At 47.5% G+C, this 26,678-nt stretch overlaps 1 protein-coding gene and 1 long non-coding RNA gene across 2 annotated transcripts in view; both read right to left on the bottom strand.

Annotated features, from left to right (window-relative positions):
• The window catches only part of EIF3A (eukaryotic translation initiation factor 3 subunit A), a 39,774-nt gene extending 24,445 nt beyond the window's left edge, over positions 1-15,329 (bottom strand). The window contains exons 1-5 of the mRNA XM_059730082.1: positions 15,201-15,329; positions 10,518-10,708; positions 10,117-10,253; positions 772-935; positions 240-439 (exon numbers count right to left, since the gene is read on the bottom strand). Coding sequence (XP_059586065.1) covers positions 240-439; positions 772-935; positions 10,117-10,253; positions 10,518-10,708; positions 15,201-15,249 — 741 coding nt within the window. The 5' untranslated portion in view covers positions 15,250-15,329. The remainder of the gene's footprint in view (positions 1-239; positions 440-771; positions 936-10,116; positions 10,254-10,517; positions 10,709-15,200) is intronic.
• A 6,421-nt stretch (positions 15,330-21,750) lies between these two features.
• LOC109282795 (uncharacterized) lies at positions 21,751-26,084 on the bottom strand. Its single transcript, XR_009463124.1, has 2 exons — positions 23,718-26,084; positions 21,751-22,877 (listed from the first exon to the last, which is right to left on the bottom strand). It is a non-coding gene; the product is annotated as an uncharacterized LOC109282795 (long non-coding RNA).
• Between the last annotated feature and the right edge of the window lie 594 nt (positions 26,085-26,678).

Genomic DNA, 26,678 nt, shown 5'->3' with positions numbered 1-26,678 from the left:
CTGGATATTTGATACTCAGTATGGATGTATAAATATAGATTCAAGATAATAACATTTAACATGTTATTAACAATTGTTATTAACAATTAACATGTTAATAACAATAACATCTATCTATTAATCAAAAAGTTATCCTCAGAGTATGCACAATGGAATAAATCCATGCCAGTTTGGCATTGAAGCTTCTAAAGACTTTGGAATCACGGGTCTACATACAAATACAAAGTCCTGATATACACCTGCCATAGTTCCATGCTAATAGCACTGTCCAGTTGTACCAGCCTCGTCTCCAGGTGCATAGACTGGCTCTCTGGATTATTGAGGTTGATTGCTGTACTTTGGTTATGATGGCGTTGGATCTGCCCTAGATGCATTCTCAGGTTATCGCATAGTTTACGGAACTCAGCCTTACGAGTGTACTGCAAGCAGAACTTAAAAGCTGTGAAAATGAATGATGTACAAGGTTAGTGTTATTGAATAAGGAGTTTGAATCTAGCCACTGATTTAAACTGCATTAGAACATAAAAGTCAAGTTGTCCAAACAACCTTGATTGGGAACCCAGGTCTCCAATAGCCCATGCAGAGGCGAGCCGTCAGGGATATTGCCTGTGTAGCTCTCCAGCCAGGTGGTCTGGAATGCATTTACACATGCCCCAGCTCCTGGGCTGTCTTCTAGCAGTAGGAATCTCACATAAATTCTTACTGCTAGATACGAACACCTGTCCACGGCCTCAGTCTCATCATAATTTATATTTCACCCTATCATTTTACCTTGTTGTGCAATATCATGGTAGAGGCGTTCCACTCTAGAATTGTTTCGAAGAAGGTCCAAACACTGCCTGTATGATTCCCACAGAAATTTAACCCAAGGTGTCAAAAGCAGTCGATCAGTACGATCTTGAGTGTCTTCCCCACTTACAGCACTTAAGAGAACACTACAATCAAGAATAAAAAAGCAATGTTAGTTCTCACAATTCCTATCTTCTCATCTCATGTCCTCTCTTACAAGAATCTACAAAAAAAGCCAAAAGAACCTGAATAGCTACCAAAAATGTGGTTTATAACCTTTTCCACACTGTCCGAAAAGGCTGACCATCATGAACACTTGAAAAAATAATCCTATGCTGGTTCAGATTCAAACCTAGATTCATTTTAGGGTACAACCTACACAAGTAGGTTAGAAGTCTGCCTAGTAGTCAGGAAGACCCAAGCTTCCTTGGTTTTTTTGTTGTCCCTCACAACACTAGGCAGAAGTAGACTGTTTGAGGTTCTCATCTACAAATTACTCCCTGCTCCCAACAAGACAGGAATAGACTGATCCTCTACTACATTCAAACATCTGGTATTTGGTATTCTCCTTTTACTGGCCCATATTTCTTCCTTGACTTGCCTGCAATACTACTAGAGGGACCAGCAGCTTCAGGACTGCTTCAAGTCTTTTTAATAATTTTAATATCTACTGACATGTAGACAACATAAAAACGTATGCTATGATGTTGCTTAAGAAACAGAATAAACCAAACTGAACAATTTCCACAACAGGTCATCAGCTTTACCCATAACTCTATGCAATATGAAAGGGTTTATTCCAAAAGTCTAAAAGATATATAGTGACAATTTTACTGTGTGCTCGCTCACCTTTAGGCATACTAAAAACAGAAATGTAAGTAAGTTGTGAGAATACAAGATAAATATATTTAATTTCAGGATTATTAAAACAATTATAAACGTGTGAAAAATACCTATATGTAAATCAAAATTAAGTAACTACGCTGCCTACCTGGCAAACACAATAACCCACATTACTGAACACAAGTGTTTATGATGAAACAGAATTTGTATAGTTGGGATAGAGTTAGCCAAACTATAAAATCCAAGACATTCTTAATTGGGTGAAAACTTGACTAACTCTATCCCAACTACACAGTTCATCCAATAACAGTCACCCTAAGAAACCCTAGTGTCAGAGATAAAATGAGACCGTATGGTCAAGCAGTTTAATGTTTAGCTTACTTGAATTAGATTCCCCCTTACACAGGAATGTAGGACTGGGAGGGACAGGGATCTCTTGCATCAGAGTCCAGGCCCTTGCTATCATGTAATCATTTTCAAACACTGACTAAGCTGCACTGTACGCATATTTAGGGCTCTTGCCCCCACTGCTCCTACAGCAGAACTGTTCTAGAGCCTCTCCTATTTATACAGTATAGGCAACCCCCATTTAACGCTGTTTCACTTAGCACTATTTCGCTATAATGCTTATTTTAAATTGATACCTGACTTCACTTAGCGCTCGGTTTCGTTATAACGCTCGTGGGCACCATCTTGGGTCATTAAAAACCCACCGTGGTCGCCATCTTGGGTTGTCAAATACTTGAGGTTTCGTTTAACGCTCATTTTGTTTAACGCTCGGTGTTCCAAGAACCAATTAAAAGCGCTAAGCAGCAGTTGCCTGTAATCATTAGGCCTGTGCAAATAGGGAAGCATTTGATTTAGATTCCAATTCAGAGGAAAGCGAGTCGATTCTGAGATTCGGATCACTGTCCTTAACTGTTTTAGCCAAATTGGCTTTGGAAGATCTGGCGCTGATTCGGTGATTCAGATTGGCTGGGGAGAACCGTAGAAGCCCCCATGGATGCCCTGCCTGGCCACATCCCCTGCCTAGGCCCAGCCTCCCGACATTTAAAAAAAAAAGAAAAAGAAAAAAAAGCCCTGCGCTCACTGGTGGCAAGAGCAGTGATTGAGGCCTCTGGGCACTTGTGGCAGAGTCCCCCCTGTGCAGCACGGGGCAGCAGGGATCACCCCCCTGCCTGGCACCTATGTGGCAGCTGCCCCATGGTGCGGGTGCAGCACGGCTCCGCAGGGTGCTGCACATCGTCTGGGAGCTGGGGCCGCTGGGGCTGAGCGGTGCCAGGCTCCAGCTGACATATGGAGCCACCCCAGCTCCCAAACAGTGCGTGGCACCCTGCTGAGCTGCGCTGCACCTGCAGCATTGGGGGAGGGGAGTCAGGGGGGGGGTCCATCTGCCAACCCAACCCCATGGCACATGAGGTCTTCTGCCTGCCTTGGGCTCGGATTCAGGATGTTACAAGCATGATCCTGAACCTCATTCACCAGTACCCCATGGTCCTAATCCACATGGGAACAAATGATATGGCGGAGAGCAGTCCAGACTGCATCATGAAGGACTACGAGGCCCTGGGGCCAAGCTCAAGGAGACAGGGGAGCACATGGTATTCTCCTCTATTCTCCCGGTAAGCAGATGCGGATGGCGCCATGAGGCCTGCATCGGAGTGGTCAACCAGCGGTTTCGGAGTTGGTACTACCAGGCACGCCTTGGGTTCCTTGACAAAGACCCACATTTTCACACAGGGGGCACGCTCACGTGGGATGGGCTTCACCTCTCCCCTAAAGGCAAGCGTGCCTTCTCTTCCAAGTTGGCTGATCTCGTACAGCATGCTTTAAACTAACTTCGCCAGGGGATGGGGCCACAGGGGTACACAAGGACACTCCCCAGTCAAGACAGGTGACAAGCACAAGAAGTACCCAGGTATGACAGGGGTCCGTATAGTCCTGGGATTGGGGGGGAGGGTGCATACACCCTCAGGAGGCCTTAAATGCCTCTACAGTAATGCTCGTAGTATGGGGAACAAGCAGGAGAAACTTGCCCCCCTGCTAGCTAACACTAACCCGGACATAGTGGGGCTCACTGAAACCTGGTGGGATTCAACCCATGATTGGGTGGTAAACATCAAGGGCTACAGACTGTTCAGACAGGATAGAACGGGGAGGAAAGGTGGAGGTGTGGCGCTCTATGTCAAAGAGCAATACACATCCTCAAACAAACAGCACTGGGTCAGAGGAGGGGCAGACCAAAGTGCTCTGGGTCAGAATACAAGGGGGTCGGGGGGAAAGGGACTTAACGCTGGGTGTCTACTATCGACCACCCAACCAGGGAGAAGAGCTGGACTGGGAATTCTCAGGTCAGCTTGCAGAGGCAGTTGGGTCAAGGGATGCAGTCATCACGGGTGACCTAAACTACCCGGACATCTGCTGGGAGGAGCAGTTGGCCAGGTCTGACTGCTCACGTAGGTTCCTAGCCAAGATACAGGACCTCCACCTAATCCAGGAGGTGAACAGCCCCCCAGAGGAAATGCCTTGCTGGACCTGGTCCTGGCCACAGGCAACGACCTGGTGAGGGGACTGCGGGTTCTCGACCACCTGAGCGATAGCAATCATCGCCTGCTGGAATTCACCATCCAGTGCAGGCTCTCAAAGGCCTGCAGCACAGCAGCAGCCCTTGACTTCAAGAGGGCCGATTTCAATGAGTTAAGGAGATTAGTCGGGGAGGCACTGAGGTCCTAGAGGGTAGAGGAGTTGGGAGTCCAAGACAAGTGGTCGTTCCTTAAGGAGATGATCCAACGAGCCCAAAAGGTGACAGTCCCAACGCGAGTCAAAGGGGGCAAAAGTGCTCAAAGGCCCCCATGGTTCACCAAAGGAATTCAGGAACGTCTAAAAGCTAAAAAGGAGGCGCACACCCAGTGGAAGGGAGGGGCCATCACCAAGGAGGATTATACCTCCATTACTCGAGACTGTAGGAGGGCTGTTAGGAAGGCTAAGGCAGAACTAGGACTAACAACCAGGATCAAAGATAACAAGTCCTTTTTTAAATACACAGGGAGTAAAAAGAAAGCATTGGGCAACGTGAGGCCCCTGCAGGACACGCTTGGCAATCTGGTGGTTGCACCAGACAGTAAAGCTAACCACTTTAACAAATTCTTTGCCTCCATTTTTCTGAGCAGGGACCAGGACATAGCTACCCCCCCCACCAGACTCAGGAGAGGCACAGCCTAGGGTCAGTGAGGACCTAGTTAGGGAACTTCTGGTGGGGCTGGACATGTTCAAGTCAGCAGGTCCAGATGATCTCCACCCCAGGGTGCTGAGAGAATTGGCAGAGGTCATGGCCTTATGAACACTCATGGTGCTCTGGCCAGGTGCCAGAGGACTGGTAAAGGGCCAATGTGGTCCCCATTTTCAAAAAGGGGAGGAAGAAGGACCCAGGTAACTACAGACCCATTAGTCTTACCTCGGTTCTGGGGAAGCTGAGAAAATTATCCAGGAGCACATCTGCGAGGGACCAGCAAGGGAGATTATGCTTAAAGGGCAACCAACATGGGTTCATTAGGGGCAGGTCCTGTCAGACCAACCTGGTGGCCTTCTACAGCCAGGTTACAAAATCCTTAGATGCAGGTGTTGTGGTGGACATAGTCTACTGGACTTTAGGAAGGCCTTTGACACTGTCTCTCACCCCATTCTCATTAACAAATTAGGCAACTGTGGCATCGATACCTACACAGTCAGATGGGTTGCAAATTGGCTGGAGGGCCGCACCCAGGGAGTGGTGGTGGACAGATCTTTTTCAACTTGGAGGGACGTGGGCAGTGGAGTTCCCCAGGGCTCGGGTCTCGGGCCCACACTGACGAAGATGTTAATCAGTGACTTGGATGAGGGGGTGAAAAGCATCTTTTTCAAATTTGTGGATGACACTAAGATGTGGGCAGAAGTGGGCAGGCTAGAAGGAAGGGATGGGCTACAACTAGATGTGGACAGGTTACAGGGGTGTGCAGCTGAGACTAGGATGGGATTCAATACTGACAAGTGTAAGGTGTTGCACCTAGGGAGAAAGAACCTACAGCGTACCTACAGGCTGCGGAACTCCCTTTTTGTCAGCAAAGAGGCAGAAAAGGATCTTGGAGTCATTACTGATTCCAAGATGAACATGGGCCGCCAATGTGAGGACACAGTCAGGAAGGCTAAGTGCACCTTGTCATACATCCACAGATGCATCTAGAGCAGATCCAAGGAGGTGATCTTCCCCCTCTATATGACATTGGTCAGGCCGCAGGTGGAGTACCACATCCACTTCTGGGCGCCACACTTCAGGAGGGATGTAGACAGCATTGAGAGGGTCCAGAGGAGGGCCACTCGCATGGTCAGGGGACAGCAGGGCAGGCCCTATGAGGAGAGGCTATGGGACCTGAACCTGTTCAGCCTCCACAAGAGAAGGCTGAGAGGGGATCTGGTGGCCGTTTATAAACTTACCAGTGGGGCCCAGCAGGGAACAGGAGAGTCCCCAATTCCCCCGAGCACTACCAGGAGTAACTAGGAATAACGGCCACAAGTTGAGCGAGACTAGGTTCAGGCTAGACATCAGGAAGTACTACTTCACAGTTAGGGTGGCTAGGATCTGGAACCAACTTCCAAGGGAAGTGGTGCTCACTCCTACCCTGGGGGTCTTCAAAAGGAGGCTGGATAATCACCTAGCCAAGGTTGTTTGACCCCAGCATTCTTTCCTGCCCATGGCAGGAGGTCGGACTTGACAATCTGCTCAGGTCCCTTCCAACTCTACCAACTATGAAACTATGAATTCAGATTTGGAGAGTCAGTCCCCAAACTGGGCTGAATCTCCTCCAAATCGAATCAGCTACCAAAGCTTTGCACAGCCCTAGTAATCATGTCCCTTCTTAGCCTTCATTCTGCTAGACCAGAGGTATCAAACACATCTGGCCCTGTGGAACAGATGAATGGCACAGGACTGGTCTACAGCATGGATAAACACAGGGCCAGCCTTGCAGGGCAAATTAGGCCCATGGACACTCCCTCTCATGCCACACGCAGTGGCTGGTCCCAGAGTGGGGGAGGGAGGTGCCCCGGACTAGTCCCGTGCAGGTGCCACGTGCAACAGGTGTCCTAGGCCCGGATCATGGGGCTGATCTGGAGCTCCCTGCCAGCATCTGTTAGCCCAGCAGGATGGGAGGGCGGGGGGCTGGAAAGGAAATGGGTCCCCAGCCCACTGAGCCACTTGCCTGTACAGGACAAGGGGAAGTAAAGCCCCAGCAGTGAGGGGCTTTTCAACACCGCAGCAGCCAAGCAAGCAGGGCTGGCATGGACTTAGCCCCACCCTCACCCCACCCCATAAGAGAGAGAGAGACCGAGCAGGTGGGGGTGAGGGTGGGAGGGAACCACACCAGCCTGCCCCAGTCCCCCTAGCCAGGGTCTGCCCAGTGCAGGGGGAGAAGCCACCACTAGGGTCTTTTTGTTTTTCTTCCGTCCAGTTCATGGGGCTGGCATTGACACAGCCCCCTACCAGCCCAGCCCATCATCACTCCCCAACCCAGCCAGGGTCCGCCTGACACAGGGCAGTGAAAACCCCCACTGGGGGCTTTTTGTAACCCCACAGTCCAGCAAGCCAGGTGGGAATCGGCTCTGCCCCCTCCTGTGGAGAGGCAGGGTTGAGGCTGATACCAACTGTGGGGTTACACAAAGCCACAGGTGGGGGCTTCCACCACCTCGTGCTGGGCAGACCCCAGCTGGAGGGTTCAGTGTTATGCTGGGCCTGTGCATTCCCCTCCCTGCCCCCCACCTCTCATAGGTAAGGGCTGGGAAGGGGGTGGGGCTGAGCCCATGCACTGGGCAGACCCTGGCTGGAGGGTCTGGTGCCAGGGTGGACCAGTGCATTCCTCCCCTACCCTACCTCCCTTCTTGGGGGTGGGGAGAGGGTGGGGTTGATCCCAGCCCTGCTAAAGGGCTGCAGGACAGTGAAAAGCCCCTGATGGAGACCTTCCCCCACTCTCACTGGGCAGACCCTGGCTGAAGGGTCCAGTGCCAGGCTAGGGAGATACATTTCCCTCCCTGCCCCTACCACTCACAGGGAGGTCTGGGGAGGGGGGGAAAGCTCCAGGCCCAGATTTTCCCATACCAGACAAACCTCAGCTCGGGGGCCAAGGCCAGGTGGTACATTCCTCCTCCCCAATCCTCTCAGAGGTAGAGTTGGGGAGAGATTTTCTGCTGGCTTCCCCCTCTCTGTGGCTGATGGAGATGGCAGTGCGGGGGGGAGGTGGAAAGAGGCAGGCTATGGTGGCATATGTCCAGCAGCCAATCAGGCCTGGGCTGCCACTGGGCTGAATTTAGCAGCCTTAGGAAGCTGGCCATGAAGGGTGGTGTATGTGAGCACCCCCAGGCGCCTGGCCTGGGCCAGGGCAGGCTTCTGCATGCCTTGGCCACCCAAACACTGAACGTCAGTTCAGTCTGTTATCGGTTCAAGCTACACAGCTTAGAAAATCCGTGAAGACTGAACTGATTCCACCTCAGGCTTTCTGAACCTCTGTACTTAGCCCAACACACTCCCACTTTCTGTGTCAAGGCTGTAATAAAAATATTAAGATTGGTCACATGGCTAACTCAAGAGTAACTTCCCCCCAGTCCAATACTTCCCCTTTCTTAAATTCCCACAGCGCACTCCTATATTAGTGGGATTAACATGAAACATTGATAGCACATGGGAAATTATTAGTTAAAATGGAGAAGTTGGGAATCAGTACAAGAAATGTAAGGTGAGTAAGGAACTGGATATAAGGGAGTGGACTGCAAGAAGAATAAATAACTGGTTGCATCATTGTGCTTAAGAAGTAGTCCTCAATGGCTCAACATACAGTTGGGAAGAGGTATCGAATGGCATTTCCCAAGGGTCTGTCCTAAGTCCAGTATTGTTTAATATCTTCAATGATGATTTGGAACACAGGATTGGACACACATTTGGCAAATCTGCATTTGACACCAAGTTGGACAGAACTGCAGACACTCTGGATGGCAGGGTCAGGATCCCAAACAACCTTGACAGACTGGAGAACTGGTCCAGTCTTCAAATACCTGAAGGGTGGAGAACAGTAATAAACTATTCTCTGTGGCCACAGGGGACAGGATAAGGAACGGTCTTAGACTGCAGCAAGTGAAATTTTGACTATTAGGAAGCATTGTTTTACTGGGAGGGTAGTTAAGCATTGGAAAAGGTTACTTTGAGTGGCTGTGGAAGTTTGTAAGAGCAGGTTAGATGAACACTTATCTAGGATGGTTTAAACCAATGACTGGCAAACTTTTCAGGCTGCAAGCCAGAACAACCCAGCTCTGGTCCAACATGGGCCAGGTCACTTCTGTGGTACATCTGTGGCAGGAGACTTTCCCTGTGCCCACACCAGGGCCAGGCAACTGGGAACTGTGCCTATGATGCAGAGGACTTCTTCCCCCAGCCTGCTGCTCCTCAGCTGCATCCTGGGCACAGCTTCCAGCTGGTGAGGAGCTGTGCTGGGGCTAAGAAGCTGAAAGCTGCATCTATGCTGCTGCCACTTCTGCACCACAGCTGGAAGGCAGGAGTTTCTCCTCTTCTTCTCCAGCACAGCAAGCTGATTCTGCAATTCTGTTTCTCTTCTACTAGCTAGTCTCTTCCTTTGCCTCACTCTAGTATTCATGTGCTTCTAAGGGTTAGGTTCCTCATCCAGGAGTCTGCCATCCAAGCCCTCTTGTTCAGCACATCTCTAACATTTCCTTTCTTTCTGCACCCTCATGTCCTTAACTTCTCATTTGCACTCTGAATGGTCTCCAGCTGCATCTCTAGGTCCCCAGATCTTCTCTTCCGCAAGTTCCATCACATGACACTCCATGGACTAAATAGCTTCCATTAGGTCCCAACCAACTGTCCCTGCATCATCCTATGTTTCCTTCATTAATACCTTGGTCAATGCACTCTTCTTTGTCCTTACCTTTAAATAACCACCCCCCCTCAATTCCTACAAACTTTCGTAAATGTCCTCGTTCACTGTTCTTCATCTGTTGACTCCACTGGTCACTGCAGGCCTAATTACTAAAAATTAGATACATCAGCTACTTTTATAATGTTGTATTAAAAAAAAATACTAGAAAATTACCTGTGCAAAAATTAAATCCACATGTAGAACTTCCAGGAGATCCAGACTTGCCAGTTCTGCAATACTCTTCAGAGTATTACTGATTTTACTCCAAAACCCCTTGAACATAACCAACGTCCAAAAGTACGGACCAAGTGTTTAGTAAGTGAAAACCTATTTTAAAAGTAATTCTCAGAAGAAAGAGCTAAAGTAAGCTTTATCTAAAATATATCAGAAACACAGCACTTAGAAACATAGCAGATCTTTGTATTATGACCCAATCTATCAGACTGAAGACTCTCTGTACTAGTGCTGTACAAACACAGAAGAGAGAGGTACTGCAGTGAAAGTTTACATTTAAAGAAAGACTTCCTACCTCTCTGGAGTCTGAATATTATCCAGGTCTTCAATATCAAGCACCATCTGCTGGGATTCTTCCTTTGCAGCTTCAGTTTTCTCTTCAGCTAATTTCAAATAGGCTCGAACAACATCCTCCAAAGATTTGATGTTCACCTACATTAAAGGCAGGATATCTGAAGTGGCCTGCCTCCAAAATAGACAGCTAATGTTTGAAGTGCAAATTCTTATGAACAGTGCTAACACAAGATGCTATTTATTACATAGATTATTAAATTCCCCAGAAATCCCATTCCCTCACTGGCAGATCCCAAACACAGGATCAAGGGCCTTGATATAAAACAATTACACATTTTTTAAAGATCTGTAGCAGATGCCTGCCATGCTTCTACAGGCAAATTAAGGTTTCACAATCCATACCTGCTGGCAAATATTCTTGTACTGGTACAATCCTTCCTTTGCCAGGTGGCTCTTGCGGAGGTCCACACAGAGCTCCAGGTACTTCAGCATAATCGGCTCGTGGATTTTTTGCCATGTTCGATGTTTTTTACTTTTCATAACATCATAAAGAACATCAAGGGCAGGTTGTTTCTTGCCAACCTCAAGGAATTCTGAAAGTAAATTCCAATGATAAAATTATGCAAATCAAAGAACATAACCTACTTAATATACACTTTTCTGTATTTTCCATGATAATTTAATCAACTCTAAGAGTCAAAGTTAACTGACAGTCCAACCTGGCTGACTGATCTCATTTCATTGACCAGTGAAAGTATCAGTTTGTGTAACTATAGTGTCAATTCTCCTGAATTCTAATTGAAAGCAGAATTGTATAGAGCAGTGGGGGCCAACCTTTTTGGCAGGCATCTCACATCCTCCCCTAGTGCTACTCTGATCACTTTTTCTTACTCAATCTGCTGCTCAGTTTTCTGCTCCCTGCCCTATCTGCCAGGTAGCAGGGGGATCAGGGTGGGGGAGCAGGGAGGGGGTGCACACACAGGGAAGCAAGGGCACAGGAGGCAGGTGGCAGTGGGGACAGGAAGCAGGAGTCAAGCACAGACATAGAAGGGGCATGGGGGATAAGCAACAGGGGTTATATGGGAGGGGGGCAACATGCAAATGGCAGGGAAGACAGGCACAGAAAGAGGCAAGGGGCAAGATGGGCAGACAAGAAAACCAATGGGTGAGGGTCTGACACCTCACCCCCCACCACTACTTCCCCACCACAGCAGTGAGGGGGAGCAAATTTAAGATAACTCTCCAATAATTATAACAAATTTAAGATTTTCCATATACATAGTTTTCCACATACAGAATCTAATTGTTATGGGGGGAGGCGGGGGGGCTATCTTCAACTAAAAAACACCTTGGATTTGGGTTAAAAAAAATGTAATATGTTTAGTGAAATATATGCCCTCAGTTTTAAGGCTAATTCCAACACAGAGGCCTGCTAACTACTCCTCTTATCAACCTCAAATCCTAAGAGATGCAGTTATTAAGAGGACATCACACTGAAATAAGGGGTCTGATTTCCCTTACACTGTGAAGTACAATATGAGGTATGTCAAGCCGTTCAAGAGAAAATGATATCAGAGCAGCACAGACAGCTTACCAGATACACAACCTGTAATAAAGACAATCTTAACTATGAAAGGGCAAGAAAAGTAAACTCTGAGGAAAACAGGGAGAGGATGGAGAATAATATGGTACTGGACAGAACTGGCTAAAAAGCAAAGAACGCAGATGAGTAAAAGCCCTAATATTTTCCATAATCCATGAAAAATGGTGAGGTCCCTACAATTTGGGAAGAAAACAACAAAGGAATAAGGAATTAGAGAAAGAAAGGAATGACAGCAGTAATACACAAAAAGATTTAAGGTATCTGAAACAGGACTACACCTGCTAAACCAGTCTAACAATGGAAGTGACTCACAAAAGAGAACATTTATTTATGGTGGTGGTTGAACTAGTAATCCTATGGGAAGATTACATGAAAATTCACAGGGGCACTCAAGTTTCAACAGAAACTTGAAATCACAATCAGAATGTTTAAACTAAAAAAAATTACCATGGCTGGCAGCTTTGTATTGTCAAAACTATGGTGCTACTGTAATTTTGTGCCCAGATTACTAAATGTTAATTAACATGTTTAGCAAGCAGTGATTTTACTTAAAAGACAAACTGGTTCCTCCAGGTAAAATGTCTGAAGGCCCCATTTACATTTGGCAGCATACAGCACTACAAAATTGTTTTGCAAATTTTGCTACACCCTAACATACAATTTAGACTAGGGGTTTTCAACCTTTTGAATCAGTGTACCCCTGGCAGCAGCACCACCCACCACCGCCTCCAGAGAAACAGGGGGGGGAAGCTTGCCCTGCCATTCCCTTCATCTCCCTTCGCCAGTACCCCACACCACTGCCCACTCCAGTGCCATTGGCCTTGCCCCGCTGTTCCTCTGAGGCAGTGGAGCACCACCATAATGGCAGGGATGGAGCAGGGGGGGGCAAAGCCAGCAACACTGGCCTCACTCCGCCCCGTCTCTGCCGTCATGGCGGCGCTCCACACTGATTGGTTAGTGAAACAACCAATCAGAGTGCTTCAAGAGCATTACGGACAGACAGACAGATGGACTAAGCCCTTTATTATATAAGAACTAGCCAACTGCCGCCCGGGGGCAGGGGAGGAGAAACAACACAAAGACAGAGGCCTGCCTGTGTCTGGCTCCCCCAAACCATGTTTCAGGTCCGGCCCTGCTTCCTCCCAACCCTCTAAATCCAGGTCGGTTCCCACCCTACCTCCCCTTCAGGTCTGGGCCCATTTCCCTCCACTCTCCCACCGCTTCCGATCCAAGCCCATTCCCCCCACCCCCACACTCCGGTGCCACTCCCCACCATCCACATGCTCTGGGTCTGCCTGGCCCATGTCCACCTGCCATCCTTCCCCACTCCCTGCCAGCTGTTGGCAGGGCCTGACAACAGTTGGGCGCTGTCACCGTGCCCCTCCCCCCACTGGCTTTTGTCAGGGCCCAGTGACGCACTCCTCGCTGTCATGGTGAGCGGGGACAGAGTCCCGCATTCGGCCCTGCCCTCACTTCTCATTCAGTTGGGGAGAGAGGCAAAGGAGCCTGCTCCCCACACCTTGGCCCCTGCCACTTTGGGGCCAGGCTTGATTCCCGCCCCCTTTAGGGCTGTTGTCAGGTTGTGGCAGCGGCAAGGCGCTGCCACCATGCCCCCCATCCCACTCCCCTCCCTCCCTCTCAGTTTTAGTTGGGGCCCAATAGCTCAAAGCCTCCCTGTGTCCAGCCCTACCCCGCTTCTTGTCCTTGGCACCACTTGAAGGGAGCAGGGCAAGGGACCCAAGGCCAATGGTGCTGGCCTCACCTCCACCACGCTCCATCCAGTCTTTGGTATCACTTGCAGGGAGCTTGCCCTGCTCCCGCCCACCCCAAGCCCAACCTGCCCACCAGAAGAAACTGACACAGCCCCTGGCCCTGAGCCCACAGCAGGCAGCCTGACCTCATCCTGCACACAAATCCAGTGGGACAAATGCCCCCCATGCCTCCCCTGGGGGTGTGCACAGCAGCAGGAAGCTATCCCCCCTCTGCACAGACGAGCCACCTGCAGCTCCACCCTGTGCCCTGCCCTCACTGGGCAGCACCTGTACATGCCCCACTCCCTCCCTACCGTAGCAGCCTCAATATTCCTCCCCCACGGCCCTTTCCCCACCACCCCAGACTTACCAGCAGCAGGCTGCTCTCCAAGCTGCCGGGTTGTGCTCCTGTAAATCAGCTATTTGATTGTTATCAGCCGATATGGCTAGTTAATACATCGGCCATCAGTATCACCCCAAAAAATCTTTATCGGTGCACCCCTAACAACTACTAATACTTAAATTTAAATACTTAATCCTGTAATGGAATATTAGTACTTGACTGTGGATTGTGTTGGTCTTTCCAACTATATCACCTAATGAAGACTATTAGCTATCTAAGACAAGGGGTGTATTTATAACTATTCACAGGATTTTCTAAACAGAACTGCAACTTGGTGGAGGCCCAAATCTAGCCAGAACAGACATTAGGAAAACTAGCAGAGATTATAGCAGCACCCCTGACACGACCACGGACATACTATTTGTCACATAAGCTCTTACCACAACTGTGAGAGGCAAGGGATTTGGGCAGGGAGTGTTATCTTTTATTAGATGAAGAACATGGTGGAGATGGACTTTGACAAGCCTGGAAATGTAGTGTGTTCTCCCACAAATGTTATTAAATCCAGCTCCTTACAGCTCAGGTGTGGGCAGTGACTGAGAGGGGTTTTCTCCAACTATGCTTGGGAAGAAAAAGCACCCTGTGTTTTTATGCGGATCTCAAAAATCGTCACAATTTTGTTTCTTCGGGATTCGATCCCTCTCTAGGGAGTGAAACCATTCGGAAACTGAAGTACAACAATGCGAACACCTCCTTAAGTTTCACTTGATCAAGTACAAACAGTACGCTGTAACGTGCTGTTTTCCGATAGGTTTCAGGTGGAACGTGACATGTCCACTGACAATTAACAACGATTCGATTTTGTGGATAGCCTTGAGAAAGGTCTCCTCTCCTCTGCGGGGCTCCCACACAGCTGCGACCTTCCCTCAAGGCCCTCATTAGGCGAGGAAGGTCTGAGCTGCGGAATTTACACCATTTGCCTCCCCCCCCAACCCGGGTCATGACCCAAACGTGGGTCACGGGGGCAATGCCATGACGAGCCAAACCGTCACCCCCTAAATCCTGCCAACTGCAACCCCGCGAGGTGCCCTGGGGGAAAGGGCTCAAGCGGGTGAGTACAGACAGCACGTGCTCCACGACGTGTCGCCGCTGGAGGACGGCCAGGAGACGGCGATGCAGGATCCTCTTGATCCCTCCCGCCCCGCACGTGGCATTTCCAACCCGCTCCATCAGGGAAGGCCCTTCCGGGGGCAGGCGGGCGGTAACGTGAGGACCGGCCTTGCAACGCCGGCGGGGCGGCGGCGCCTCGTGCCAGGCCTCGGCCTCACGCGGCCCGAGCCGGGGGAGGGGGCCTGAGCCCGGCTGCCGCGGGGCCCGGCCGCACTCACCATTGGCCCGCTTCAGGGCGTTCTCGGGGCGCTGGAAGTAGACCGGCATGATGGCGGCGGCGCGCTCCCCTCAGCGCGGCCTCTCCCCCGCGCGCCCAGCCAGGCAGCCTGCAGGCCGGAAAGGGAGCGCGTCACGTGACCACCCCCGCGCGCTGACGTGTCCGGAAGCGGAAAGCCCGCCCCTTGGCGCCGCGCGCCGGAGTTCGGGCCGATGGGCGGGGCTCCCGTGTGTGCGCCGGCGTCTCAACCAGTGCTTCGTCACTGGTGTTTGCAACAGAATTTTGGGGGGGAGGGGGACACTTTAGGTGGCCCCAAAATATTGCAACAGATTATTTGGGGTGGGTAAGGGCATACTTTAGGTGTCCCCAAAATATTGCAATTTTTGGGGGGGTGAGGGCACATTCTAGGTGGCACCAAAACATTGCAAGGTTTTTTTTGGGATGGGTAAGGGCATACTTTAGGTGTCCCCAAAATATTGCAACAGATTATTTGGGGTGGGTAAGGGCATACTTTAGGTGTCCCCAAAATATTGCAATTTTTTGGGGGGTGAGGGCACATTCTAGGTGGCACCAAAACATTGCAAGGTTTTTTTTGGGATGGGTAAGGGCATACTTTAGGTGTCCCCAAAATATTGCAACAGATTATTTGGGGTGGGTAAGGGCATACTTTAGGTGTCCCCAAAATATTGCAATTTTTTGGGGGGTGAGGGCACATTCTAGGTGGCACCAAAACATTGCAAGGTTTTTTTGGGGGATGGGTAAGGGCATACTTTAGGTGTCCCCAAAATATTGCAACAGATTTTTTTTGGAGGGGAGGGGGACACTTTAGATGGCCCCAAAATATTGCAACAGATTATTTGGGGTGGGTAAGGGCATACTTTAGGTGTCCCCAAAATATTGCAACATTTTTTGGGGGGGGGGGGGGTGAGGGCACATTCTAGGTGGCACTAAAACATTGCAAGGTTTTTTGGGGATGGGTAAGGGCATACTTTAGGTGTCCCCAAAATATTGCAACAGATTTTTGGGGGGGGGGGTGAGGGCACATTTTGGGTGGCACCAAAATGTTGCAAGATTTTTGGGGGGGATGGGTAAGGGCATACTTTAGGTGTCCCCAAAATGTTGCAACAGATTGGAGGGGCACGCTTTAGGTGGCCCCAAAATGTTGCAGTAAATTTTTTTTGGAGGGGGGCACGCTTTAGACAGCCCCCAAATGGTGCAACAGACTTGGGAGGGGGGGCACATTTTAGGAGGCCCCAAAATGTTGCAACAGATTTGTGGGATGTGGGGAAGGTGAAATTTTTGCAAGGAAGTGGCTCTATTGGCATTGACTATTTATTTGATTCCCCCAACGAATATTAAAAAGATCCACGATACAACTGTTGCAGGGTTATATTTACCTGCGTACCTCTAAGGGGTAAGAAGAGGCCCTTGCCCAACAACCCTAAGGCCCCCACTGATTTCAACCCTTTTAGGTTGCAGGATCAGTCCTAATAACAGTGCGCAAAATGGACGATTTTTGGAGGCAGCTCGTTGACGCAGCATGCAACAGCCAAGTCACTCTCAGGGAGTCTTTTTTTATTTAAATTTTCCATGGTCCAAGCCAAATTAGCCAAAACAAATTTCAAATCCAAAAGCCAGTCCAGAACCATAAGCGGCCCTATTGCCAGCAAACATCCTCTACCCCCATCTGGGGCTTCAGATGTTTCCAAAACCTTTGGCGGGCATCCTACTAGATGCCTCTGAGTTTTGCTTGCCCTTAGCCATAGGGCCTTCGGAGCAAGCAAGGGAGGAGACTCCCATTTCCATAAACTGGGTTTAAAGCCGCTGTACCTTGGCGGGTACTGAACCACTCCAAAAGAGCAGAGCATCTCAGGAAAACTGCTTTCTCAGACACATACATGGTATTTCCCCTGCCAGGTTAAGAAGCCATTATGCTTGATCTGAGTCTTCAAGAAGCAATAACCAACTTTCTACTTTGTTGACTGCTGGCCTTCAACTGAAGACACGCTTCAACTTCGATGACCCAGTTCTTACTTGCTCTCTAGAGTGTTACAATGAGCAATATACAGTAAATAAGACTTATTTGCAAACTTATTTGCAAATTTATATGCATATTTTTTTCCGTGTACAATAGTTTTTCATCAAATATGATCATTTTGAGCTTCCAATACTTTTATATTTAAGACCTGGCAACACTGACTGGTGCTGAGTCCCAAGCGCCCCTAGGGGCCATGAAAGGGCACAGATCCCCCTCCGCTGCGGCTGTTAGTGGCTCAGCCCCCAGGCCTGGGGGCAGGTCAAAAGGGGGGTGTGGATGGCATGCATAGGACATCATCCCATAGCACCCAATGCATCTTGCTCTCCGTCCAAGAGGAGCTAGGGGCAAGACTGTTGTCCTGTTCAAGGTACAAGGAGGAGAAGCCGTTGTATTGCAGTGTGCTTCATTTGCTGCATCGGGTATAATGTGTAAAAGCACAAGGCAGGCATGAAGTAGGCCCCCGCTTTGCAGCTCTGAGACAAAAGCACAACAGAGCAGGCAAGACATTCTCAAAGGATGCTGTTTCATTCAACCCCATGTCATGAGACTGAAATGTCCCTCTCTTGCTCAGATACATAAAACCAAGCCTCACCTCGAGCATCTGGGCAGCACCTTCTCTGCTTGGTGCCAAGTTATTTCCATCCCTGACTTCATGTTTCCAGCTAAACACAGTCTGCAGGGCTGTGAAACAGGAGCTACAGGAGCAGCTGAGAGCAGAATTGCAGAAGAAAGAATAGCTTGGTTAGGGAACCATCAAGACCATTATGAAGGAGAGAGGGTCGTTAACACTTGTGGAATGAAGAGTTCAGAACAGATTTGGTAGACTACAGTGGTTGTCAACTGGGGGTACATATACCCCTAGAGATACTTAAAAAGGTCGTACAGAGTATGCAGAACAAATGAGAAAAAATTACTGTTTTAAAATTATTAACTTTATTGCATTTAATTTGATCTAATAAGCGTACATTTTATCAAATAAGTGCAGCTGCCCCAGGAGTACTGCAATGCCATGTGCCTGGGCCGCACTGCTCCCTCTGCCCACCCCCTGCCCACCATGCACATGGCGTCACACAGCTCCAGGGGCAGCTGCAGTGTACACAAAGCTCAGCGCACAGTGGCTGCCACCTCCACCCCACACAGATCTGAGGGCACATACCCCCCCAGGCCTCCGCCGGGGTGTGTGCAGCAGCAGGAGCCCCCCTATGCCCCTGCACAAGCTGCCCAGGCTCTGATTGTCCCACCACCCAGCCTGGCTGGGGCCCCATTCACCCCAGCCCCTGTCTGTGCCCCAATCCCTCCCTTACCACGGGGGCTCAATCTGCACCCCCCTTCCCCCAGCCTTTTCCCCTCCCCGACAGGCTTACTACTGGTGGGACATGTGCATGCATGCACACGCACGCTCAGTCTCCCCAAATAATTTTTTCTCCCTCTGCATTTAATGTTAATTAGTGTAGCCTTATATCTGCCTGAAACTTTGAGACAGAAGGGGTACACTAGATAAAAAGGGTTGAAAACCCCTGTGGTAGATTATAATGAGCCAGGAAGTCAACTGACTCCCTCAGCACTGCCTGAATAGAAATGCTGTTGCCACTGCCAAACAGTTCATTTTGAACTTTGGGTGGAGCAGGATTCAAAGGCGGGTGCAACTGCACCATTGCGCCTCCTCCCTGGATCTGCCCTTGTCTGCCTCAGACTCATATCACACAAGCTGCATGATACTGAGTCAATAGTTGGTGTAATAAATTGATGTCTTCTCTTCTCACTTTACTTTGCAACCTGGACAGTTGCATTAAAGCTGACATGTCAAACTCACCTGGCCCTGAAGGCTATCCATGGTGTAAGGTCACACTGGGCCAGATGAAGGCTATCCATGGTGTGGGTCCCCCCATGACGCTCGCTCCAACTGGTCTAGAACTGCACCACACCTGGCACCAGATCTGGCCAGATTGGCTCATGAGTTGCAAATGGTGCCCACTCCAGCCAGTCCAGGGAGGATGCTGCATGCATAGTGGGTCCCAGACTGGCTGGAGCATCCACCAGATCTAGCATGCAGGGGGACCCACCCTCTCCCCCTCCCCACCCCATACCAGATCAAGCACCTGCTCTGGCTGGTCTGGGACTGCGTCACACATGGAGCCCACTCCAGGACTTGCACTGTGCATGGCACCTGGCCCAGACTGGCTGGAGTGGGCACCATGTGTGGCTTGCATCCCAGATCAGTCAGAGTGGGTGCCACAGGCACTGGATCTGGGATGCAGGGGGGAGGAGGGTCCTGGATTTGCTCCATGTGGGGCCAGCACCAGAGACCAAGTGATGTGGCTCTGCAGGCTGTTTCTTTGACACCCCTGCTTTAAATGATTTTCCTGCACTACATTATTTAAACCATTATCATGAAAAAAATCTATTGTACATATCTCCACTGATGTCATGTGGGGAGGCTTTGCCTGATATATTGTATTGGGTGTGGTCTGAAGTGCTTGTGCATTGCTGCTTTCTGAAGCATGGAGAGGCTGCCTTACTTAGATGGCTGTGAAATTGCTATTGCATCCCAATAGTTAAGCTGTCTTCAATTTTACACTTAGAGTAACAGTTCCAGTTTTATAAAACACTGAAGCTGCCTGGCTTTTCAGTCCGTAATCTCTTAGCAAAGCTTGAGTGTTCTGAGGGATTTTGAGAAAATCAGCCATTTCCAAGTTCTAATCTATTTTAACCTGAAAAATGTTCATGCTCTGAAGCTTGGGATTTTTCACGTCCCTCTGGCTTAAAAAACTTCAAACTGAGGAAAAAAATTTTAAAATGTATTAGTGAGAATAAGCAAATTTTAACTAAAACTATATTATGGCTTATATACATCTAAATATGTCCGATTTACATAATGGCTGATTTTCATCACAGTTACTTGGGGAAAATTATGGTTTGAGCTATGCTTAGTTAAGGACATGAGGATTTATGCTGAATTTATCTGATGGAGGCAATAGTTTATGAAAATCAGGATCTTCTGTAAGGCAGTAGCTGTTGGTTCAACATGGATCAAGAGTTTACTGGTATCTACATGAGGAAGTTAGTGTGCATTCAGCTAGGGTGTGAATTTAAAACATGCTATCACCTCCACTAACTTTCCAAGTGACCGTTCTCACTTGGAAATGAGAGGTGACTTACTCCACTTTCACAATGGAATAAGCCAAATTGTACATATCAGTCCCACTAATGGTGCCTTTTGCACCTAAATGACAGTTTTCTAGCTACATAAGTAGCCTTCTTGACACTTACGCAGAGTGTGCCTTTTAATTACTGGTGCAGCGTGAATGGTCAGTGGTCTATGCACTGGCTGGACAAGGAAGTAGGTACATACGCATGTCCTGTATACAATCCATAAAAGTGTAACTGGAAAAAATGCATAACTAGTGCTATTGACCCAAGTGCTGACTGGAGAACACTTGCTTAAAAAGCAGCAGACCCAGGTTTTATGTCCTGTTCACCCACCTGGGATTTGACCACATAGCTCTGACTTCTTAGCACAGTGCTCTCACCACCACACTGTCAGGCCCCTCCTGCAGGGAGAGGGAGGCGGAGGTAGAGCTGCATGCTGCACTGGCAGGCAGGGCAACTGCGGTGCCTGTTTGGCTGCCTTTCTGGGGCACCGCACTGTTTCCCTTCCCCGTCAGACTGCATCCTGCACTAGACATTAATTGTAAGGCATTACCAGTATAATTATACTTACCATTTAACCATTTAATTTTTCACATTCCTAGTATCTACACTTATCGCACACTGCACATAGGTGACAAAAGGCCACTTACGTGGCTGGAAAAGTGCCTTGTGGGTCCACAAAGGATAACAGAATTCTGTCCCAAGCATCTACGTGGGAGTTAGTATGCAGTAGCTAGTATTCACTCTGCTAGTGTTCACTCCATGGCTTGCTTTATAACCTCCCTCTGTAGACAGGCCTCAGGGATTGTGTTCAGTTAGTTAAGGACACAACTCCTGAACTGGCTGAATAGTTTCAAAGTGATCATGCAACATGCAGCATTTGCCATTTTAGGAAGCTATGTGAATATTGAAGTGAAGCCAATATTGAAGTAAAGATCTTGGACAAATGACATGGTTCCATGGACAACAGTATCCTTGATAAGGCAGCAATTATTTGCTGCTCTGAACCAAAACCAAGTCTATCCTGACCTCAGCCATTGAGCTCCAATACACTGATGATTCTGTAGCCTGTGCTTTGGGCAATTGTTGACATCTCTACCGAAGCATACAAGAAAATGGGACTCATGTTAACTCAGAAGACTAAGGTCCCCCATCAACAAGCTTTTAATGAGCAGTCCCCAGCTCTGGTAGTTCAAATTCATGATGAGACTGGAGAATGTTGACCATTTCCCATACCTCAGAAGCCATCTCTCGCACAAGGCTAACATCGATGAAGAAATCCAACATCACCTCAGATGTGGAAGTGCAGCCTTTGGACAGCTGAGGAAATGGGTGTTCAAAGACTGTGACACTAGATCCGAAACCAAGCTCATGGTTTATTAAGCAGTTGTGATCCCCATGTTACTGTACAGAGCTGAAAGGTGGACAACGTACAGGAGACATTTCAAGTCGCTGGAAAAGTACTATCAACACTGCCTGCAAAAGATCCTTTGAATCCAGTGAGAAGATAGATGCAACAACATTAGCATCCTCTTGCATGCAAATACCACAAGCATTGAGGTGAAGACATCCAATATCAACTGGGCTGGGCCAGCCACACCATCCAGATGTCCAACTCTAAGCTCCCGAAGCAAGTTTTATTCTCTCAGCTCAGTCAAGGCATATGCTCAAGAAGAGGACAGAGGAAGCACTTCAAAGATACCCTCAAGGCTATCTTGAAAAAATGCAACATCCACATCAACTCATCAGAGACTATTGCCTAGGACCGCCCCAAGTGGAGGAAGACGCTGCTGCAAGGATCACAGTACTGCAAAACTTTACGACAACCACAGGAGACAGAAAAAAGCAGGAGCACCAGAAACAGCATGTGGCGGGCCAAATCAAGAATCTGGAGCTACCCAACCCACACAGAAACAAATGCCTGAGTTGCAGCAGAGTCTGTTGATCCCAGATTGGTCTTGTCAACTATCTTTGGACCCACAGATAAGATAATCCTGGAAGACAGTCATCCGTGACTGTGAGAGATAGCCAAAGAAGTATTTGCTGACAAGAGTTGTTCTTTGTGAAGCTGTTCAGTCTATTCAGGATCTTCTTGTTTTCACAAAAACACCAGTCGCTACGCTGATGATTCAATTCTTCATCAACCCATGGAGCGCCTGAGCTGATTTGCTATTTTAACAAAGATCTGTAAAAGTAGCCGTCACTCTCTGGAAGATACATTTATAATTAAAAAAAGAAAAATATGGATATAACCACATAGCAACTGTACTATGCATCTATGCTAAGATTGTTGTATCCTTAAAAAACTTAACACAAAACTATAGAAGCAAGGAAATGAAAAATGCAGGCATCTGTTTGACTTGCCTTTTATTCCCAGCCCAGAAGCAGACACCTCGTTACTAGAACAGTATGGACAGTCATTTTAGCTGTGTTCCAGTTCAGAACCTAGACTTCCAGCACACCTCCTCCCAATCCAAGTGGTTAATTTTTCTGTGGAAAATAGAGAGCTAGATGAAAGGGATTTCTAGATGCTGGTGTGCTTAGAAGATAATTCTTTTTTCTTTTTTTTACTTTCTATTTTAAATTGTAATAGAATTTTAATTTTTTAACAGAAAAAATTATTTCTTTTATTGATTTTTATGTATTTTTTTACAGTTAAAATATTGTGCAGCCACAAAGACATGTGAAGTTGCCTAACAACGACAGTGCACTATAAATAATTTAAATAGTGGCTTAATCACAGGGTGACTGATAGGAGACACTTTGCATTCCCTCAGATAGCTTATCAAAATAATAGTTTCTTTTTGCTGTGAGAAGGGTGGGGAGGATCGGAAGAGGAGCTGGGTGTGGAATGGAGGACTCCTGAGAAGTCTGCATAGTTGTTTTGGAAATATTTTCCTTCCCGTTCTCCTTCCTGTCTTTTCCCCCCTCCTAGCTCTACTTCTCAAAAAAACAAATGCATTACATAGAAATGACCACTTTGGATTTAACCTCAGGCTTCTGTCTGACTGGTCATTTCTGAAGCTTAAAAAAAAAGAAAGGTGTAGGTACTGTGCAGTAGGCCAATGGGAGATAATCCACCCTGACCATGTTAGATTTCTAATGGAGATTGGCTTCAGCTTGTGGAGTATCACTTTAAACATTCTGTTATTAATTCTAACTGTGGATATTATTGATAGGTACTATTTGCCTCCCTTTACAGATCATTAATGCTAATATTACATATTAATATTATAAAATTACATATTAATAGTAAATGAGACCTAGTATGGAACACCAGGGCATAGTGCTGTTAACCTTTTGCCATGATGAAAATTGACAATTTAATACCTTTGTTCCTTAGCCAGTTCTTGATCCGGTTTTTGTACCTGGCCCCTCAGTCAAGGACTATATGCCTATTTTCATAGCCTCTTACACAAGAACTTGATAAAGGTCTTTTGGAAGTTCCAAGGCAGTCTGTTAATCACTTCTCCTTTATCCATTGCTTTGTTATCACATTCAAAGAATTCTGAGAAATTAGGAAGATGTTATCTTCCTTTTCCTAGAACAGGAAAAGAAAAGAGGCAGATCATCAAGTTAAAAAAATCCAATGAAAACAGCTAGATTCCAGTTCTATAGAGAAGCGATTCTCAGGCAAGATACTGCAGCACCCTGGGGTGCTCTGAGATCTTTTTAAGCGGGGTGTGGAGTGCAGTGCAATATTTGCACTCATAGGTGCGCAAACACCTACACCATTCACAAGATAAAACCAGGATTTTAAATAGGAATATGTAGGGACAAAAACATTCTGACCTGTTACAGTCTTTCTGAATTCTTTGCAACAGAAGAATTGGTCTATTAATCGTCCATGGTAAAAAAGGAAAGAAAGCTAAGAGCTGGCATTTTCTGAAGGGTGCCTTGAGTCTAACACAGGACACCATGAGTAAGAAAAGACTGAGAGAGAACCCTTGCTATAAAGACTTACAACTTGTTGAAAGGAATTTATTTTGCAGTACACTGGGGTGGGAATTTGCAGTACATGCACTATTTTCCACTACATCTGGTGTACTCAGTTTATTAAGATATTTTGAGGCTTGTCTACAGGCAGAGTTATTCAGAAACAGTAATTATGCATGGGCTTGACTTTACAGAAGCATTTGCAGGATCTGTATTTTGTATGTATTTATACAGCACTAAGCATAACTAGAGCCTCTAGACCTAACTGTAACAAAGAGAGCTGATAATTAAATCAGACTTCCCTAAGCAATACAACTTTATTTGATGAAGCATCTCTCACATAAACTGTATCCCACAATTAGCTACAGCGTTAAATAGCACAGAGTTAACTTTACTCTCCTAAACAAGTCATAGAAAAGGAGGGTGTTTTTGCTGTCGTCTAAGGAGGCCACTGTCACTTAGAAGTGCATGACAAGACCCTGAAGCAGCTAAAACATTGCATACTCAGGTGCTGCGTCAGCACAACAACACTTGCCTACGATGCAGTTCGCGCACCACAGAGGCAATCTCATGGCTTGGGTGGACGCTCCCCGATCCTCCTCATAGCCAGGAGGATGAACAATTAAGACTTTTGGGTTAACAGTAGGGGTGACGCATAGGGGGTGCAGGTGGGTGCACGTGCACCCCTGAGCATGGCAGTGCATCCCCTACAAAAAGCCGTTGCCAACAGTACCAGGGGCTAAGACCCCTGATTGGCGCTCGCCAACTCCCCTGCCACTGACAGCACAGATGGCATATGAGTGAGCTCCACGCTTACCACCGCTGCACTCCTGCTGACGCTGTGTCCCCCCAGCCACCAGGGGCACACGCCGTTCATGGTTGACAGCAGTGATGGAGGCAGTGTAGTGGGGATAAAGACTTTTACAGTGTCCTGGCTTTGTTCACCAGTGCTGATATTTCATGTTCAATATTCAGTATTGCCAACTCTCATGATTTTTTGGTGTTGTTCTTAAAGTCTACACTTCGGGAATGTGAAAAAGTTCTCTCTTTCTTTTATTTTCACACACACACAGACACACAGACACACACACACACAGAGGCAACCCCTGCTTAACTCTGTTTTGCTTAGCACTATTTTGCTGTAACACTCATTTTAAATTGATATCCAATTCCACTTAGCGCTCTGTGAGTTTTGTTATAATGCTCATGGTCGCCACCTTGGGTCATCAAATACTTTTGCCTTCGCTTAATGCTCAGTTTTCCAGGAACCAATTAAGAGTGCCAAGTGGGGGTTGCCTGTGTGTGTGTGTGTGTGTGTGTAGCTCTATCTATCTATCTATCTATCTATCTATCTATCTATCTATCTATCTATATCTGTACACACAGGCAACCCCCACTTATATATATATATGTATATAAAAACTTAGATCTGTGTACACACACACACACACACAAAGATCTAAGTGATCTTTATACACACACACACACACACACAAAGATCTAAGTGATCTTTATACACACACACACACACACAGATCTAAGTGATCTTTATACACACACACACACACAGATCTAAGTGATCTTTATACACACACACACACACACAGATCTAAGTGATCTTTATACACACACACACACACACATATATATGTATATATATATATAAAGATCTAAGTTTTTCACATTAGCTCTTTTTATATATGCATGTGTGTGTATACACACATAAAAAGAGCTAATGTGAATATATATATGTGTGTGTACACACACATATATATAATACACACATATATAGAGCTAATGTGAAAAACTTAGATCTTTCTTTATACACACATACATACACACACATATATAAAGAGCTAAGTTATATATATATATATATATATTTAAAAAGAAAGCTAAAAAAAGGAAGCTCTAAGTTAAATATAAAGAGTGACGTATATAATATATATTTAGAAAGAAACAGCTAAAATATATCTCTATATGTATCTATGGAGATAGAGATACATGGAGATATAGATCTATAAGACAGCTAATGTGAAAAACGTAGCTCTTTCTATTACGTATTCTACATAAACAGAAAGCGCGACACGTCCCACATTCCCGAAGCACAAGGCCACCACTCCCGAGAGCCGGCAGCACTGGACACAGCTCGGTCACATCCACCCGGGGAGGGAGGAGAAACCCGGGAGGAGAAACCCGGTGTGCTGCAGGGATCCCGACGGGCCCCGCCCGCGCCGCTGGCTCGCTGCAACATCTGGCCGGCCAGCTGTTCCGGCTAGAAGAGCGCGTGCGAAGGCGGCGCGGCCGGGCCGAGACAGCCCCGCGGCGTGCCCGCGCGTCTCCCAGCCCCGCCGG

The sequence above is a fragment of the Alligator mississippiensis genome, chromosome 6 (assembly GCF_030867095.1).
Source record: "Alligator mississippiensis isolate rAllMis1 chromosome 6, rAllMis1, whole genome shotgun sequence".
Classification (NCBI taxonomy): Eukaryota; Metazoa; Chordata; order Crocodylia; family Alligatoridae; genus Alligator; species Alligator mississippiensis.
This window is presented reverse-complemented; position numbering and strand designations above follow the sequence as displayed.